The sequence below is a fragment of the Anomalospiza imberbis genome, chromosome 27, assembly GCF_031753505.1.
Source record: "Anomalospiza imberbis isolate Cuckoo-Finch-1a 21T00152 chromosome 27, ASM3175350v1, whole genome shotgun sequence".
Taxonomy (NCBI): Eukaryota; Metazoa; Chordata; class Aves; order Passeriformes; family Viduidae; genus Anomalospiza; species Anomalospiza imberbis.
In genome coordinates, this window is record NC_089707.1 from 5,285,576 (window position 1) to 5,304,363 (window position 18,788).

Genomic DNA, 18,788 nt, shown 5'->3' on the forward strand with positions numbered 1-18,788 from the left:
CTCTGCCGCTACGGTCATTCCCCGGTTCTCCCCGCATCCTATCGGTGCGAGAGGGCAGACTACAACTCCCACTTCCCCTCCGCGCCCGAGGGTTCGGACTCCAAGTCCCGTAGTGCCCCGCGCCTCGCGGCGGTGTTGTCGGCGGCCCCAAGATGGCGGCGGTGGCGGCGGGCGCGGCGGCCCCTCAGCAGCCGCCGCCGCCTCAGCAGCCGCCGCAGCCGGCGGGAGGCGGCGGGAGCGGCTCTGGGGAGGCGGCGGGAGCAGCGGGTGGTGCCGGAGGCGGCGGCGGAGGTGCCGGAGGCGGCGGCGGCGCAGCCGGGCCTGCGCCGGGCTCGGGGTCGGGCGGCGGCGCGGCCGCGGGCGAGTCGTGGTACCTGGCGCTGCTGGGCCTGGCCGAGCATTTCCGCACGTCCAGCCCGCCCAAGGTGCGGCTGTGCGTGCACTGCCTGCAGGCCGTGCTGCCCCGCAAGCCCCCGGCCCGCATGGAGGCCCGCACGCACCTCCAGCTCGGCTCCGTCCTCTACCACCACACCCGCAACGGCGACCAGGCCCGCGGGCACCTGGAGAAGGCGGTGAGCGGGGCTGGGATGGCCTTGGGGGGCACGGGGGGCTTGGGAAGGGGGAGCGGGGGGTGCCAGTGCACGGAGAAGGGGTTGGGGGTGGTTGGGGACGGGGTTCGGGGCACTTGGAGGAGGTAAAGAGTAGCGGGAGGGGTGGGTGAGAGGTGCTGGCAGCTGGAAAAGATGAGGAGCAGGGCACGGGGGCGGTGGGAGGCTCCTGGAACGGAGCGGGAGGGTGTCAGGGTGGTTCTGGTGGGTGTTAGTGCCAGCCTAACCCGCTGTGTTCTCTTGCAGTGGCTGATATCCCAGCAGGTATCCTTTTCCCGGGATCCAGGAAGGGCTCCGAGCTCGGAACAGCTCCAAGGAAACTCCCAGAACACCTCAAGGGCCTGGGGGTGGGGGCATGGAAGGGGTGGTTTTAATCTACTTCATCGCTGCTTTCACAGAACCACAGAGTTTGGGGTGGAAGGGACTTTAATCCCCTCTCACCCCCGTTTTCCTGAGGGGGTTTGGAGGCTTTGCTGCTCTTTCCCACCCAGAGTTTGTGGTTCCCTTAACCCTGGTGCCAGATCCCCCAGTTTGAAGATGTGAAGTTTGAGGCAGCCAGTTTGCTGTCGGAGCTGTACTGCCAGGAGGTGAGAGGAGCCCCCCAAACCCCTCTGTGCCCCTCGAATCTGGGGTTGGAACGGGGTATTCCTGTGAAAAATCAGATTCCTGCCACGGGAGGCTTTTTTCCTTCCGTACTGAGGAAGTTTTTGCTGGAATTGCAGCAGGAGTTTCCCACCGCAAAAGGATTTTGCCTGGCCAAATAAATTTTTGGGTCCTTATTAAACAAATGTTGATTTTAGTGGGGGGAGAGAAGGAGGGAAATCCATGATTTTCCTCTGGATTTTGGAATCCTGGAGTGATTTGGGTTGGAAAGGACCTGAAGGATCATCCCGTTCTATGGGAAGGACGGCTTTTATCCCAGGTTGCTCCAACCGGGACAGTTCCAGGGATGAGTGGGAATTCTGTCCCAGCCCCATCCCACCCTCCCAGGGAGGAATTCCATCCCAAAATCCCAAAATCGGGAAGCCATTCCCTGTGTCCTGTCCCTCCATTCCTTGTCCAAAGTCTTCCTTTCCATGGTTTAGGCTCCTTCATTGGAAAGCCCCAGTTGGATCATCCTGAATTTTGGGTTCATCTCTGTTGTTAGGAAATTGTGCTGTTTTCCTCCAAAACCATTTCCTGGGATTTTGAATACCAGTATCCTGGGATGGTTTGGATTGGAAAAACCTTAAATCCCATCCAGTCCCACTCTGCCACGTGCAGGGACACCTCCCAAAACCCCAGATTTCTCCAGTCCTCCAAAACCCCAGATTTCTCCAGTCCTCCCAAAATCCCAGATTTCTCCAGTCCTCCCAAATCCCAGATTTCTCCAATCCTCCCAAATCCCAGATTTCTCCAGTCCTCCAAAACCCCAGATTTCTCCAATCCTCCCAAACCCCAGATTTCTCCAGTCCTCCCAAAATCCCAGATTTCTCCAGTCCTCCCAAAATCCCAGATTTCTCCAATCCTCCCAAATCCCAGATTTTTCCAGCCCTCCCAAATCCCAGATTTCTCCAGTCCTCCCAAAATCCCAGATTTCTCCAGTCCTCCCAAATCCCAGATTTCTCCAGTCCTCCCAAAACCCCAGATTTCTCCTGTCCTCCCAAATCCCAGATTTCTCCAGTCCTCCCAAAATCCCAGATTTCTCCAGTCCTCCCAAATCCCAGATTTCTCCAGTCCTCCCAAATCCCAGATTTCTCCAATCCTCCCAAAATCCCAGATTTCTCCAGTCCTCCCAAAACCCCAGATTTCTCCAATCCTCCCAAAATCCCAGATTTCTCCAATCCTCCCAAATCCCAGCTTTCTCCAATCCTCCCAAAATCCCAGATCTCTCCAGTCCCATCCAGCCCTACCTTGGACGTTCCAAGGACGGGGCAGCCGCAGACTTCTCCCACTTTATTTTCACTGCTTCCAACGCTCTGATCCCTCTCTCCCAAGGCTCCCTGGCGGGCTGGGCGTGGTTCCCCAGGGAATTCCAGGGTTGTGGAGCTCCAGGATGCTGGTTTGTGCTGACTGGGGGCTCTTTGTGTTGCAGAATTCCGTGGACACGGCCAAGCCCCTGCTGCGCAAAGCCATCCAGATCTCCCAGCAGACTCCCTACTGGCACTGCAGGCTGCTCTTCCAGCTGGCTGTGAGTCCTTGCAGCAGCAATTCCTTGGGAAGAAATCCTGGAAAAATCCTGCATCCCCATCCACAACAGCCTGGAAGCCTTGCATTCTGTTATTGCCTAAAAAATTGCTGTTAATGGGTGCTTTTTATCCCTTTATCCCCTAAAAATTTGTTGTTAATGGAGAGGGAAAAGGCAAATCTGGGCTGGGAATTGGTGTTGGATTGGATCAAGGAATCAGCCAGGATCACTCTGTGGGAATTAGGAACCTGGAATTCCAAGGATGGAGGAAAAAATCCGTTTTGGGGGCTTGCAGGGAGAGCAAATCCTGCTGGGGTTGGAAGTGTTGATTGTTCTGTGTTTAATGAGGGATGTGGGATGGGAGAAGGAGTAGGAAAAGTAACCAGGAAAAGAAGCAAGGAAAAGAATCGAAGGAAAATTCTTGTTCCTGGTCTGGAATATGCTCCAAAATATTTCTAAATTAAAATATTTATAGGAATAGAGACACACTGAAGGGTATTGATGGAAAAAGAACTTTAATTCCCTGTGGATTAAGGAATATTTAGTTGTCCAGGAGTTCACCCTGAGGACTCTGAAGCTTTTCCTCTCCTTGGAGCTTCCCATTTTCCCCACTTTTCCCTGATTTCCCATTTTCTTGGAGCCTGTTCTCTTCCTGAGTTCCCACCTGGGTTTGGGAAAGGGATAAAATTTGGGAACGCACCTTGGAGGCTCCTCTTGCTGGGAAAACTCTTGCTCCAGTGTGACAGTCCCTGGGGTTTTTAGCTGTTGGGATCTGATCAGCACTGGATTTTCACCCTTTGCAATTTTTAACCAATTTCTCATTAATTAGGAATTTGAAGGGGGAAAAAAATCCTTCTGGGCTCAGACAAATCCTTGGAAACGCCACAGATGTCTCTGGGAACCGGCTCTAAAACCCCTTTAAGGAGCAGGAATTTCTAAATCCAGGGATAACGGCATTTTCTTGGGATTCGTGGAGCAAACCCTGAGTTTTTGTGGCTTTTTTTATTCCCATTTCAGCAACTCCACACGCTGGAGAAGGATTTGGTGTCGGCCTGTGACCTGCTGGGCGTGGGGGCCGAGTACGCGCGCGTGGTGGGCTCCGAGTACACCAGGTGACAATTCCTGCCCGAATTCCTGGGATTTTCTCCCAGAATTTCCTCGGATTTCTTGCCTGAATTCCTGGGATTTCCTGCCTGAATTCCTGGGATTTCCAGCCTGAATTCCCTGGGATTTCCAGCCTGAATTCCCTGGGATTTCCAGCCTGAATTCCCTGGGATTTCCTCCCTGAATTCCCTGGGATTTCCTCCCTGAATTCCCTGGGATTTCCTCCCTGGATTCCCTGGGATTTCCTCCCCAATTTGCCTGGGATTTCCTCTCTGAATTCCCTGGGATTTCCAGTCTGAATTCCCTGGGATTTCCTCCCTGAATTCCTGGCATCTTATCCACGAGTTTCCTGGGATTTCCTCCCCGAATTCCCTGGGATTTCCTGCTGGAATTCCTGGGATTTCATCCCCGAGTTTCCTGGGATTTTCTCCCAGAATTTCCTCAGATTTCTTGCCTGAATTTCCTCAGATTTCCAGCCTGAATTCCCTGGGATTTCCTCCCCAGTTTCCCTGGGATTTCCTCCCTGAATTCCTGGCATCTCATCCACGAGTTTCCTGGGATTTCCTCCCCGGGATTTCCTGCTGGAATTCCTGGGATTTCCTCCCCAATTTCCCTGGGATTTCATGCCTGAATTCCCTAGAATTTCTTCTTTGAATCCCCTTGGAATTTCCTCCCTCAGTTCCCTGGGATTTCCTGCTACAATTCCCGGGACTTCCTCCCTGAATTCTTTGGAATTTCCTCCCCCAATTCCCTGGGAATTCCTCTTATCAGCTCCCTTAATTCTCTTTTTTCCCTGTTTTTAGAGGGAGAAAAAGGCAGATTTGTTTTTTTCTTGGTGGGGTTTTTTTTTTTGTGGATGGAGTAATTTCTTTTCGAATTTAACTTTGTTTTCTTTCATTCCAGAGCCCTATTTCTGCTCAGCAAGGGGATGGTGAGTTGCAAGTCTTTTTAAAATAAATTATTTCCTGTTTAATTGCAAATTCCAGAGGATTTTTTTGGAGGGGAGGGGGGGGGGATAAGCAGGGCTCCGATGGATAAATTCAGCTTTTTCCCTTAATTTTTTTTTCTGAGAAAAAGATAAGGATCATTGCAAATTTTCACTGGAGCTTTTGTAATGAGGGATGGAAAAGCTGGTGGGGTGAAAGGGTGGTGGGAATCAGATGAATATCCCAATCTTAATTCCTGGAATTGGAGAATCCCTGGAATTGTTTGGCTTGGAAGAACCAGGCACACCTTCCACTATCCCAGGCAGCTCCAGCCTGGCTTTGGGCAATTCCAGGCTTGAGGCAGCCCCATTTTCCTTGGGAATTTGTCGTTCCCTGAGGGTTCCTCCTGCCAAAAGCTGGATTTTCCTTGGGAATTGCAGCTGCTGCTGATGGAGAGGAAGCTGCAGGAGGTTCACCCGCTGCTGACGCTGTGCGGGCAGATCGTGGAGAACTGGCAGGGCAATCCCATCCAGAAGGAATCCCTCAGGGTCTTCTTCCTGGTCCTGCAGGTCACACATTACCTGGATGCCGGCCAGGTACGTGCCCCCTTCCAGCTGGCAATTTGGGACAGGGATGTTCCCTAAAAAATCAGCCCTGGGGGGATTTCTGTTTTTTTTTTTTTTTTTATAATGGAAGCAGACTCCTGTTGGTTTTATTCCCAAATTAAATGAAGAGTGAGGAAATCACGTTAATTTGGACATGTTGTCCACAATATTTGTATATCCATGGTAGTCTCTGGTGTCCCACATTCCAGCTGGGAATTTGGGACAGTGATACTCCCTAAAAAATCAGCCCTGGGGGGATTTTTGGGGGTTTTTTTTTATAATGGAATCAGACTCCTGTTGGTTTTATTCCCAAATTAAATGAAGAGTGAGGAAATCATGTTAATTAAGAGATGTTGTCCATGATATTTGTGTATCCGTGGTGGTCTCTGGTGTGGTGGAGGGAATAACAGGAATTTTTGGGAATGTTTTGAGCGTCCCTTGGTGCCGTTCAGCCCCTTGAAGCGCTGACCAACCCCCTAAATATGGGAATTACCACCCTGCTGGGAAGTTTCCCCTCTCCCAGAGCATTCCAGCGGCAGGAAGGTGAGGAATTCCCGCTGGGAATTGTGTCCTGGCAGGTGAAGAGCGTGAAGCCGTGCCTGAAGCAGCTGCAGCAGTGCATCCAAACCATCTCCACCCTGCACGACGACGAGATCCTGCCCAGCAACCCCGCCGACCTCTTCCACTGGCTGCCCAAGGAGCACATGTGTGTGCTGGTCTACCTGGTGAGAGCCCCTCGTTAGTGCTAATTGCCCGTTAATGAGGCTTAATGAGTGGTTTGGAGCCAGCAGGGGTGGGGTTTGTAGCTGCTTTGGGCTGTTTTTCCCTCAGCGACCCTGGGGTGATGCTGAGGGGGCTGCTCAGTGGGCGAGGAGATTCCAGGCTGGAAATGGGGATTAGGTAATTAGTTATTAAATGATTTATTAATTAGTACCTGACTCAAATGGGAATGGAGTTGTCTGTAGAAATCAGTGCCGCTTTGGCTTGATTTTATCAACTGTTTGGTGCTTTTACCCCCCCTTAGTGTCCATGGGGTGATGCTGAGGGAGCTGCTCAGTGTGTGAGGAGATACCAGCCTGGAAATTGGAATTAATTAATGAATTATCAATTAATTTATTATTTAACACCCAACTCAGATGAAAATGGAGTTATTTATACAAAAGAAAAGCACTTTGGCTTAGTTTTATCAACTGGTGCTTTTTTCCCCCCCTTAGAGTCCGTGGGGTGATGCTGAGGGAGCTGCTCAGTGTGTGAGGAGATTCCAGCCTGGAAATGGGAATTAATTAATGAATTATTAATTAATTTATTATTTAACACCCAACTCAGATGAAAATGGAGTTATTTATACAAAAGAAAAGCACTTTGGCTTAGTTTTATCAACTGGTGCTTTTCCCCCCACTTAGTGTCCGTGGGGTGATGCTGAGGGAGCTGCTCAGTGTGTGAGGAGATCCCAGCCTGGAAATGGGAATTAATTAATGAATTATCAATTAATTTATTATTTAACACCCAACTCAGATGAAAATGGAGTTATTTATACAAAAGAAAAGCACTTTGGCTTAGTTTTACCAACTGTATGGTGCTTTTTTCCCCCCCTTAGTGTCCGTGGGGTGATGCTGAGGGAGCTGCTCAGTGTGTGAGGAGATTCCAGCCTGGAAATGGGAATTAATTAATGAATTATCAATTAATTTATTATTTAACACCCAACTCAGATGAAAATGGAGTTATTTATACAAAAGAAAAGCACTTTGGCTTAGTTTTATCAACTGTTTGGTGCTTTTTTCCCCCCCTTAGAGTCCGTGGGGTGATGCTGAGGGAGCTGCTCAGTGTGTGAGGAGATACCAGCCTGGAAATGGGAATTAATTAATGAATTATTAATTAATTTATTATTTAACACCCAACTCAGATGAAAATGGAGTTATTTATACAAAAGAAAAGCACTTTGGCTTAGTTTTATCAACTGGTGCTTTTTTCCCCCCCTTAGTGTCCATGGGGTGATGCTGAGGGAGCTGCTCAGTGTGTGAGGAGATTCCAGCCTGGAAATGGGAATTAATTAATGAATTATCAATTAATTTATTATTTAACACCCAACTCAGATGAAAATGGAGTTATTTATACAAAAGAAAAGCACTTTGGCTTAGTTTTATCAACTGTTTGGTGCTTTTTTCCCCCCCTTAGAGTCCGTGGGGTGATGCTGAGGGAGCTGCTCAGTGTGTGAGGAGATACCAGCCTGGAAATGGGAATTAATTAATGAATTATTAATTAATTTATTATTTAACACCCAACTCAGATGAAAATGGAGTTATTTATACAAAAGAAAAGCACTTTGGCTTAGTTTTATCAACTGGTGCTTTTTTCCCCCCCTTAGTGTCCATGGGGTGATGCTGAGGGAGCTGCTCAGTGTGTGAGGAGATTCCAGCCTGGAAATGGGAATTAATTAATGAATTATTAATTAATTTATTATTTAACACCCAACTCAGATGAAAATGGAGTTATTTATACAAAAGAAAAGCACTTTGGCTTAGTTTTATCAACTGGTGCTTTTCCCCCCGCCTTAGTGTCCGTGGGGTGATGCTGAGGGAGCTGCTCAGTGTGTGAGGAGATTCCAGCCTGGAAATGGGAATTAATTAATCAATAACTCGTTAGTTGATTAATTAATACCTGAGTCAAATGAAAATTGAGTCATTTGTACAAAGCAGAGCCACTTTGGCTTAATTTTATCAATGTGAGGAGAGCTGGACTTGGAATTGCTGAAGGATTTTGTTCCATTTCTTGGAGATGGTTCCAATCCTTGGTGACGTTAAAAATCTGGGATTTGAGGAATTCTGTGAATTCCCAGCCCTTCCCTCTCTGCCCAGACAAATTTTGGGAATTGTGGAATGGTTGGGGTGGGAAGGAGCTTTAAAATCATCCATTCCCACCCTGTCAGTCACATCTCCCACTGTCCTGGGGTGCTCCAGAGCTTCCCAGGGATTTCTGCCGTGGGAATTGCATCCCAGGGGAATTGCCCAGGTGGATAATCCTTGCTGTGCTTCCCTGCAGGTGACAGTGATGCATTCCATGCAGGCAGGCTACCTGGAGAAGGCTCAGAAGTACACGGACAAAGCCCTCATGCAGCTGGAGAAGCTCAAAAGTAAGGAAGAAGGGCTTGGAATTCAGCTGGATTCCAGGAAAATCCTGCAAAATCCCGTTATTTATTCCTCATTTAAACCTATCCTTGTTGAGTTGCTGGGTCAGCCTAAGACTAAAACTAAGATTAAACCCCTGATTTTAAGGCCAGGTGGTGGCTTTGGAGTACAAAATCAACTTTTTGGGAGTTGTGGGGTTTTTTTTGTTTTGGTTTTTTTTTTTTGGGTGGGATTTGAAACATTCCATAAATGCCTGATGGAATTGCTCCTGCTCCTTCCCCAGTGCTGGACTGCAGCCCCATCCTGTCCTCATTCCAAGTGATTCTGTTGGAACACATCATCATGTGCAGGCTGGTCACGGGACACAAAGCCACGGCCCTGCAGGAGGTAACGTGGGAATTCCGGCATTTCCTGCCTGGGAATGGCTCCCAAAAAATGGGAATATTCTGCAGGAACAGCCTTTAAAATGTGGGAATTCCAGCATTTCCTGGCTGGGAATGGCTCCCAAAAAATGGGAATATTCTGCAGGAACAGCCTTTAAAATGTGGGAATTCCAGCATTTCCTGGCTGGGAATGGCTCCCAAAAAATGGGAATATTCTGCAGGAACAGCCTTTAAAACGTGGGAATTCCAGCATTTCCTGGCTGGGAATGGCTCCCAAAAAATGGGAATATTCTGCAGGAGCACCTTTAAAACGTGGGAATTGCAGTTTTGGGCTCAGGTGGGAATTCCTGCTGGGTTAATCATGGATTCAGCCAGCCTTGGTGGGGCTCAGGACTTGGGAAATGTGGGATTGGCTCCTCTTAAATGTTTATTTAAGGGCACTTTGGAATTGGTCATGGATTAATCAATGGTTGGTTGGATTGACACCTTCCTGGTGGCAATTCCAGGCTGATTCCAGTGGTTTTTTTCCCATTCCATCCATTCCAGAGTGGCTCCTTCCCTTCCTCTTCCCGTTCCTGCCTTGTCCAGGTGTTTTCCAGTTTTTCACATTCCTGCTTTTCCTCCTCTTTCCTGGTTGATTTGTGCTGTTCCAGAGGAAACTGGGCATTTTTCCCCCGTTTTTCCAATTATTTTAAAATCCTGGGAATCCATCCCGGGGCCGGATCATCCAATCCCCGCTGTCAGCTTTACTGGGAATGTGCTGGGAACGGGGAGGCATTCATCCTCCTGAAACTCATCCCAATCCTAGATTTTGGGAGGTCTTATCCCACTTTTCCTGGAAAATCTGGAGCGTTTCAGGAGGGACCCGTGGCTGTGAATTCCAGGGGGTGGAGGAAACCATTCCAAACCAGCTGGGATGTGGGAGGGATGTGAGGAAATCCCTTTTCCTGTGCTGGCAGCACATCCAGCCTCCCCTTTTACCCAGGGCTGGAGATCCTGGAGCCGATCCCTGCATCCGTGGGGGGCGCAAGGAGCGGGATGTGGAGCATAAGAGGGTGAAAAATGGGGAATTGTGTTCTTTCCCAGATTTCCCAGGTCTGCCAGCTGTGCCAGCAGTCTCCCAGGCTCTTTTCCAACCACGCTGCCCAGCTGCACACGCTCCTGGTGAGTGTTTGGGGTGAAACCTGGGAATTCTGCGTCCCACACGGAATTCCAGAGAGGAGATTCCCTGGGAATTCCAGATCTGCGTCCTGCACTGCTGGGGGAGCTCATCCCTGCCCTAAAACCCTTTGGAAACAGAATTCCAGGATGGCTTGGGTGGGCAGGGGGCACTTCCCACTCTCCCAAGCTGCTCCAGCAGTTCCTGGAGGGAAAAATCCCACTTTTCTGTGGAGAAAATTCTTGGGATTTGCCTTTTCCTGGGTATTTTTGCCATGAAGGCCTTGTCTGGCATCAGTTCCTTCATGAAGGGAGGGGGAATTTGGGAGGAATCAGCTGGAAAAAGGGAAATCCAGGGATTTCAGCTGTGCCCACTGGAGGTGGTTTTCTGTGGGAATTGTGGCAGGGGAAAGGGTTTTTGTAGGGAATACTGAATTTTCCATGATTTTAAGAAAGAGTTTTTAAGCTAAATTAACCTTTATTTTCCAATGAATAATTTATTTTAAAGGACATTCTTGGAAATTCCTGATTTCCCCCACACCTGAGACTCGTTGCTCCCTTTTTCCTGCTGTTATCCCAATATTTCCATGGATTTGGGAATGTTTTGGGCTACATTCCCAAAAATATCCTTTCTTTTCCAGGGTCTCTACTGCATCTCTGTCAACTGCATGGATAATGCAGAAGCACAATTCACTACAGCACTGCGGGTGAGATTTTATTCCCAAATTTTCTCCTGGAAACTTGGGGATGGCAATGTGAATTTGGAAGGGAAACCTTCCTTAATTCCATTATTTATTAACGATTTTCCTTGCATCGGGGTGGGGTGGGGATTTTTAACACTAAAATATCAATATGTGATTGTTTTAGCCTGGATTTTTTTAATGGGAATGAATGAATTGTGAGGAAAAGGCTGAAATATTTGGGAATTTTCTCCTTTCCAGCTCACAACCCACCAGGAGCTGTGGGCGTTTATTGTCACCAACCTGGCCAGCGTCTACATCCGAGAGGGGAATCGGCACCAGGAGGTGAGCTGGGCTCTCCCCAAATCCCGCTTTTCTGGGCACAAAATCCCTGGGATTTGCCTTTTCCTGGGAGTTTTTGCCATCAGGGCTCTTCTGTCAGCAGCTCCTTCATTAGGGAGTGAGAAATCCCAGTTTTCTGTGGAGAAAATCCCTGGGATTTGCCTTTTCCTGGGAATTTTTTGCCATCAGGGCCTTGCTGGCAGCAGCTTGTTCATGAGGGGAGTGGGAATTCCTGAGAAATCATCTGGAAAACTCCAAATATTCTGGATTATTCCCACAATTTTTCCCGCTCTTTCTCTCAATTCCTGCTTTTCTGGGCACAAAATCCCTGGGATTTGCCTTTTCCTGGGCATTTTTTGCCATCAGGGCCTTGCCGGGAGCAGCTCGTTCATCAGGGAGTGAGAAATCCCAGTTTTCTGTGGAGAAAATCCCTGGGATTTGCCTTTTCCTGGGAGTTTTTGCCATCAGGGCCTTGCTGGCAGCAGCTTGTTCATGAGGGGAATGAGAAATCCTGAGGAATCATCTGGAAAACTCCGAAAATTCTGGATTATTCCCGCAATTTTTCCCGCTCTTTCTCTCAAATCCTGCTTTTCTGGGCACAATATCCCTGGGATTTGGCTTTTCCTGGGTTTTTTTGCCATCAGGGCCTTGCTGGCAGCAGCTTGTTCATGAGGGGAGTGGGAAATCCTGAGGAATCATCTGGAAAACTCCGAAAATTCTGGATTATTCCCACAATTTCCCCACTCTTTCTCTCAATTCCTGCTTTATGTGGAGAAAATCCCTGGGATTTGCCTTTTCCTGGGAATTGTTCGCCATCAGGGCCTTGCTGGCAGCAGCTTGTTCATGGGGAATGGGAATTCCTGAGGAATCATCTGGAAAACTCCGAAAATTCTGGATTATTCCCACAATTTCTCCCGCTCTTTCTCTCAATTCCTGCTTTTCTGGGCACAATATCCCTGGGATTTGCCTTTTCCTGGGCATTTTTTGCCATCAGGGCCTTGCTGGCAGCAGCTTGTTCATCAGGGAGTGAGAAATCCCAGTTTTCTGTGGAAAAAATCCCTGGATTTGCCTTTTCCTGGGAGTTTTTGCCATCAGGGCCTTGCTGGGAGCAGCTTGTTCATGAGGGGAGTGGGAAATCCTGAGGAATCATCTGGAAAACTCCAAAAATTCTGGATTATTCCCACAATTTTCCCTGCTCTTTCTCTCAAATCCTGCTTTTCTGTGGAGAAAATTCCTGGGATTTGCCTTTTTTGGGTGTTTTTTTCCCTCAGGGCCTTGCTGGCCACAGCTCCTTCATCAGGGAAGTCGGAATTCCTGAGGAAGCATCTGGAAAATTCCAAATATTCTGCATTATTCCCAGAATTCTTCCCATGGGAATGAAGTTTAACTCTTTCATCTCTTATTCAGTCCCTTGGCTCCATTTTCCATCCCTTTTCCATCCATTTTCCATATCCAGCAGTTTCAGGACGTCACAAAAACAACCAAAAATAGGGATCTGTTCCTGAGTTTTGCAGTTTTATTCCCAAAATTCCCTATTTTCATCCTCTCAGAGCCCTCAGGGATTTGCCTTGGGAAGATTCTCCATGGAAATTTTGCTTCCTGCACACAAAATTTGGGAAAAACCCTTGGGAAGCAAAAAATATCTTTAAAAAAATGTGAATTCTTCAACTCAATTCTAGTTTTAATTAATCAAATCCAATATCAAAGTCATTATAAGATCCACCAGCTCCAAGTTTTCCTTGGGAATATGATTATCCAGGAAATGCTGTGGAATTGGAGGAGATTTGGGATAAAACTTGGATTTTTGGGATCAAAACAAGCCTAAAATTCCCAGTATTGGGATAAACTTGGGCTGGTTTGGGTGGGAATTCTCTGTTTTGGTGTTGGTTTTTCCTTGGAAAATCGATTTTCCCTTTTCCTCTCCCATTTTCCAGCTCTACAGTTTATTGGAAAGGATAAATCCCGACCACAACTTCCCAGTGAGGTGAGAATTCCCACAAATTCCAACATCCCGGGCTGGGAATGACGGATTTGCAGCAGGATTTTCAACAAATTAGGGGGAAAAAATCCAACCGAACTCCAAGGGAAAACTCGGGATGGGGCTGAAATGGCACATTTTGCTTGGAAGTTGGATTTTGGGCTGGAATTCCTGGGAATTTGGGTGAGATCCTGAGGTATCCATGTTTTTTTTTCCATAGTTCTCACTGTCTCCGGGCCGCAGCGTTCTACATCCGAGGGCTCTTCTCCTTCTTCCAGGGAAGATACAACGAGGCCAAGTGAGTCCAACCCCTGGGAAAATGTGGGAAAATGTGGGAAAACTCACCCTGGCTTTTCGGGATCGCAGTGGGAATGCCAAGGCTTCGTTTCCATCCCATTCCCACGGATTCCTCCTGGACTGGCCGGGGGGGAGGAGCAGGGATGTGGTGGGGATTGAGCTCCTTCCTTGGGAATCCCGGGAATGTTATTCCCTGCAGTCCCAAGGGATCCTTGGGAATGTGTTTCCCTGCAATCCTTGGGAATTTTGGGATCTTATTCCCTTCAATCCCAGGGAATCCTTGGGAATGTGTTTCCCTGCAATCCTTGGGAATCCTGGAGGATCTTGGACCTTTATTCCCATGAATCCTTGGGAATTTTGGGAATTTTATTCCCTTCAATTCCAGGGAATCCTTGGGATCTCATTCCCTGCAATCCCAAAGAATCCCTGAGAATCTTGGGATTTTATTCCCTGCAGTCCCAGGGAATCTTGGGATCTTATTCCCTGGGATCCTTGGGAATCTTGGGAAAGTTATTCCCTGCAGTCCTTGGGAATTTTGGGATTTTATATTCTCTGGAATCCTTGGGAATCTTGGGAAAGTAATTCCCTGCAATCCCAGGGAATCTTGGGAATGTTGTTCCCTGCAGTCCTTGGGAATCTTGGGAATGTTGTTCCCTGCAGTCCTTGGGAATCTTGGGAATGTTGTTCCCTGCAATCCTTGGGAATCTTGGGATTTTGTTCCCTGGAATCCTTGGGAATCAGGGGATTTTATTCCCTCCAATCCTTGGGGATTTTGGGATTTTATTCCCTGCAATCCTTGGGAATCTTGGGAAAGTAATTCCCTGCAATCCCAGGGAATCTTGGAATCTAATTCCCTGGAATCCTTGGGAATTTGGGGATTTTATTCCCTCCAATCCTGGGGGATTTTGGGATTTTAATTCCTGCAATCCCAAGGAATCCTTGGGAATCTCCCGCCTCTCGTTCCTTTCCATCCCGAGGCTCTGCACCTTCCCAGGGCAACCTCAGGAATTCCCTTTCCTCGAGGTCCTTGGTCCCAGCTGCTGCCCTTCCCGGCCCGCAGGAGTTACCCCCGGCCGCTCAGGCAGGGCCCGAGCCCCTTGGTTTTCCCCATTTTTTTCCCGTTTTTCCAGGCGCTTTTTGCGGGAGACGCTGAAGATGTCGAACGCCGAGGACCTGAACCGCCTGACGGCCTGCTCGCTGGTGCTGCTGGGCCACATCTTCTACGTGCTGGGCAACCACAGGGTGACTCCCCGGGCCCGGGATCCCCGAGTCCTGCAACTGGCATTCCCAGGAAATCCCCAGGAAAAATCCCCAGAAAAAATCCCCAGAGAAAAACCCCAAAAAATCCCAAAGGAAATCGGGATATGCCTGGGAATAATGGGATTTTTGAAGGGTTTTTTAGTGCTGTCGCTTCCAAAATGGGGATTTTTTTCCCCCTCTGGATCATCCAGATCCCTGGAATCCTGGAATTGGCATTCCCAGAACAAATCCCCAAAAAATCCCTGAGAAAAGTCTAAAGAAAATCGGGATATGGCTGGGAATAATGGGATTTTGGAAGGGTTTTTTAATGCTGTCACATCCAAAATTGGGATTTTTTCCCCTCTGGATCATCCTGGAATTTGAATTTTTGTGGAATTTTAGGAAGGGTGGGTTTGGGATGTGTTCTGGAAGGATCCAGGCTGTAATTCCTGGAAAAAAAAAAAAAAACTGGAAAAGGGGAAGATGTCAGTGTGGATTGGCCTGGGAGGAACTGTGGCACAATTCCCTGGGAATTCCCGGGGAGAGACTGGAAAGATGGGATTGTTCCCAGCCTGGAATTCCCAGAATGGAGCTCTGGCATGTCCCTTCCATTTCTTCCCTGCAATCCCAGGCAATCCTGGCATTTTATTCCTTTCCATCCCAGGGAAGCCCTGGCAATCTTGGGATTTTATTCCCTGCAATCCCAGCGAGTCCTTGGGAATCTTGGGGTTTATTCCCTGGAAATCCTAAGGAATTCTTGGGACTTTTATTCCCTTCCATCCCAAGGAATCTTTAGGAATCTTGGAATTTTATTCCTCTCAATCTCAGGAAATCATTGGGATCTGATTCCTTTCCATCCCAGGGAATCCCTGGAAATTTTGGGATTTTATTCCCTTCCACACCACGGATTCCTTAGGAATTTTGGGATTTTGTTCCCTTCAATCCCAAGAAATCCTTGGGAATCTTGAGCATTTTCCTCCCTTCCATCCCATCGAGCACAGTGACAAAAATCTGATTTCCCACCGGGAATTTTCCATCTTTTCCACTCAGTCCGTGCTGGAAGGGGCAGGGGAAATTCCCCAAATCCCAATTTTTCCTTTTTCCTTCCCGATTTTTCCTAGGAAAGCAACAACATGGTGGTGCCAGCCATGCAGCTGGCCAGCAAGATCCCGGACATGTCCGTGCAGCTCTGGTCCTCCGCCCTGCTCCGGGGTAAAATCCGGGATCTGGGAGCAGGAAAACGGCCTGGGGAGGGGGGAATGGGAATGTGCAGCTCCAGGGGGGATTTGGGCTCTGGGATTATCCTGGAAAACTGGGAAAGAGCCTCGGGAGAGTGGGAATTAGGGGCAAATGTGGGGATTATCCCGGGGCGGGAATGTGCAGCTCCAGGGTAATTGGGGATCCATAAAAAACCAGGAAAGAGCCTTTGGGAGGGTGGGAATGCCAGGGAAAATGTGGAGCTGATCCTAAGGTTTTGGGGGCTGGGAATGTGTAACTCCAGGGGTGATTTGGGATCTGGGATTATCTTGGAAAACTGGGAAAGAGCCTCTGGAGAGTGGGAATTACAGGGAAAATGTGGGGATTATCCCAGGGGTGTGGGGGAATGGGAATGTGCAGCTCCAGGGGTGACTCAGAATCCATAAAAAACTGGGCTAGAGCCTCTGGAGAGTGGGAATTAAGGGAAAATGTGGAGCTGATCCTGAGGGTGGGAATGTGCAGCTCCAGGGGTGACTGGGAATCTGGGATTATCAGGGAAAACTGGGAAAGAGCCCCTGGGAGGGTGGGAATTACAGGGAAAATGTGGGGATTATGCCACTGGGAAAGCTGGGAATGTGCAGCTCCAGTGCAATTTGGGATCCTTGGGAATCCATTTCCATGAATCCCAAGGAATCTTTAGAAATCTTGGGAATTTATTCCTTCTCATCCCAGGGAATCCCTGGCAACTTTGGGATTTTATTCCCTGCAATCCCAGGGAATCCTTGGGATTTTGGTGCAGAACCCAAAGCCAGGGCAGGATTTTTGGGATGAGGGGAGTTCAGAGGTGGGAATGGGATGGCTCCCAGGATTTTCACACCTTCAGCCTCACCAGATGAGGCTGGAAAGCCAAAACAATCCCGATCCAGGCAATTCCTGGCATTTTGATGCTGCCAGGAGTTGGGAATGAGGGAAAAATTCGGGATCTCCGTGGAGCTTTGGGGGCAGATTCTGCCTGAAACTGAGGCGATTTTGGTGCAGAACCCAAACCCAGGGAGGTTTTTTTGGGATGAGGGGAGTTCAGAGGCGGGAGTGGGGCGAATCCCAGGATTCTCCCCCCTTTTCCAGACCTGAACAAGGCGTGTGGCAATGCCATGGATGCCCACGAGGCCGCCCAGATGCACCAGAACTTCTCCCAGCAGCTGCTCCAGGACCACATCGAGGCCTGCAGCCTCCCCGAGCACAACCTGATCACGGTCAGAGCCCGCAATTCCCGACGTTCCCGACATTCCCGACGTTCCCGCTGTGCCCACGGCACAAAGGACCCTTCAGCCCATTTTTATAGGGGTTTTCTCAAATGGTTTTTTTAGTGCTGTCGCATCCAAAGTCGGGATTTTCCTCCCTCTGCATCATCCAAATCCCTCCCGGTCCCTGGAATCCTGCAGCTGGCATTCCCAGGAAAAAAAAAAAAAAAATCCCTCAAAAATATCCCACAGAAAATCGGGATGTGGGAGGGAATAATGGGATTTTTGAAGGGTTTTTTTAGTGCTGTCACATCAAAAGGTTTTTTGATTTTCTTCCCTCTGGATCACCCAAACCCCTCCCAGGGGGATTTTGGCTTTGAAATCCTGAAAAAAAAACCCTGGCAAGCCGAATCCCAGCAGGGTTCATGGAATGTGGGATTCCCTGGGAATTCCGTGATCCTGAGGGAATTTTTCCCATTTTTCCTGGGATTTGGGTTTTGAAATAAAAAAAAAAACAAAAAAACCCAAAAAAAACACCTGGAAAATCAAATCCCAGCGGGATGTGAGGTTGGAATTTGGGATCCCTGGGGCAGGGAGGGTTTGCCTGGGAATTCCACAATCCCGAGGGAATTTTCTGGGAATTTTTCCTGGGATTCTGATCCCGTTTTTCCCTTGCAGTGGACGGATGGACCCCCCCCAGTCCAGTTCCAGGCCCAGAACGGCCCCACCACCAGCCTGGCCAGTCTGCTGTGAATTCCAGGAAAATTCCAGGAAAACTCCAGGAAAACTCCAGGAAAACTCCAGGAAAACTCCAGGAAAACTCCAGGATATCCACCACCAACATCCCGGGGGAAAAAAAAAAGAAAAAGGCGTCAAAAACTTGGGAAAAGAAACAAAAAAAAACATGGAAAAGCTTCCAAATTCCCTCTGGTAGTGAGAAAAACCCAGGAATTTTCCAGGGATTCCCAGAGCCTCCGGAGCTGCTTTTCCAGGTGGGAATGTCCAGGTGAATCCCAAGGCTTGATCCTGGAGGGAATTCCCGGGAAAGGCTGGGAATTCTAGCGGGAAGCTCCGAATCCTCGGGGATAACGGGATGAGGAAATCATGGATTGGATTCCCAGCTGGAATTCCCCGAGGGGAAATTCCCATTTTTTTTGGGAAGGAGGAAATCCGGGATTTCCTGGGATGTCCCTCCCGCAGCCACAGCTCTCCCCACGCCGTTGGCATTGGGAAAAATCCGGAATTTTCCTGCTGATCCCAAATGTTTCCAGGCTGGAGGCACCACCTGTGCCTTAAGGATTCCCAGATCCTGGGAATAATCCTGATCCAGAAGTTTGGGATGGAATTCCAGCCTTGCCCTTGGCACAAAATTCCCTTTTCCAGGTTAAATTCCCTGGTTTTAGCCCAGTTTTTTTGGATTTCCCAGAAATTTGGGAATGCCGAATCCCAGAAAAAAGCTGGAAGTTTTTCCAGGATCCCAGCAGTGCCTGAGGTGGAATGGAGTTGTTTTTCCCAGTTGGAATTTCTCCAGATTTCTGGAAAAGGGGGAGGGAAAAGAACTCTGGAATTCTTGGAGAGAGGAAAACCAAAACCCTGGAACTTCCAGAGGTTTTTGGGAATTTGTAATCCCAATGGATGGGGAAGGAACCTTAAAATTCCTTTAAAATTCCTCATTCCCAGCATTTTTCCTTCCCAAATCCCATCTTTTTCCAGAGCAAGGAATTTTTTTCCACTGAAA

At 48.6% G+C, this 18,788-nt stretch overlaps 2 protein-coding genes across 2 annotated transcripts in view; one reads left to right on the plus strand and one right to left on the minus strand.

The window, feature by feature from the left end:
* Positions 1-18,788, minus strand: part of LOC137462896 (RNA-binding protein 25-like) — a 38,809-nt gene that overhangs the window by 8,922 nt on the left and 11,099 nt on the right. The window lies entirely within an intron of this gene.
* MAU2 (MAU2 sister chromatid cohesion factor) lies at positions 131-17,918 on the plus strand. The gene is made up of 19 exons (XM_068173924.1): positions 131-572; positions 855-872; positions 1,130-1,195; positions 2,683-2,778; positions 3,793-3,887; positions 4,783-4,810; positions 5,246-5,401; positions 5,989-6,135; positions 8,450-8,540; positions 8,819-8,922; positions 10,005-10,082; positions 10,718-10,783; positions 11,018-11,101; positions 13,033-13,082; positions 13,297-13,374; positions 14,504-14,615; positions 15,734-15,824; positions 16,935-17,062; positions 17,729-17,918. The coding sequence occupies exons 1-19, from the start codon at positions 153-155 to the stop codon at positions 17,801-17,803; spliced, it is 1,983 nt and encodes a 660-aa protein (XP_068030025.1). The 5' UTR covers positions 131-152; the 3' UTR covers positions 17,804-17,918.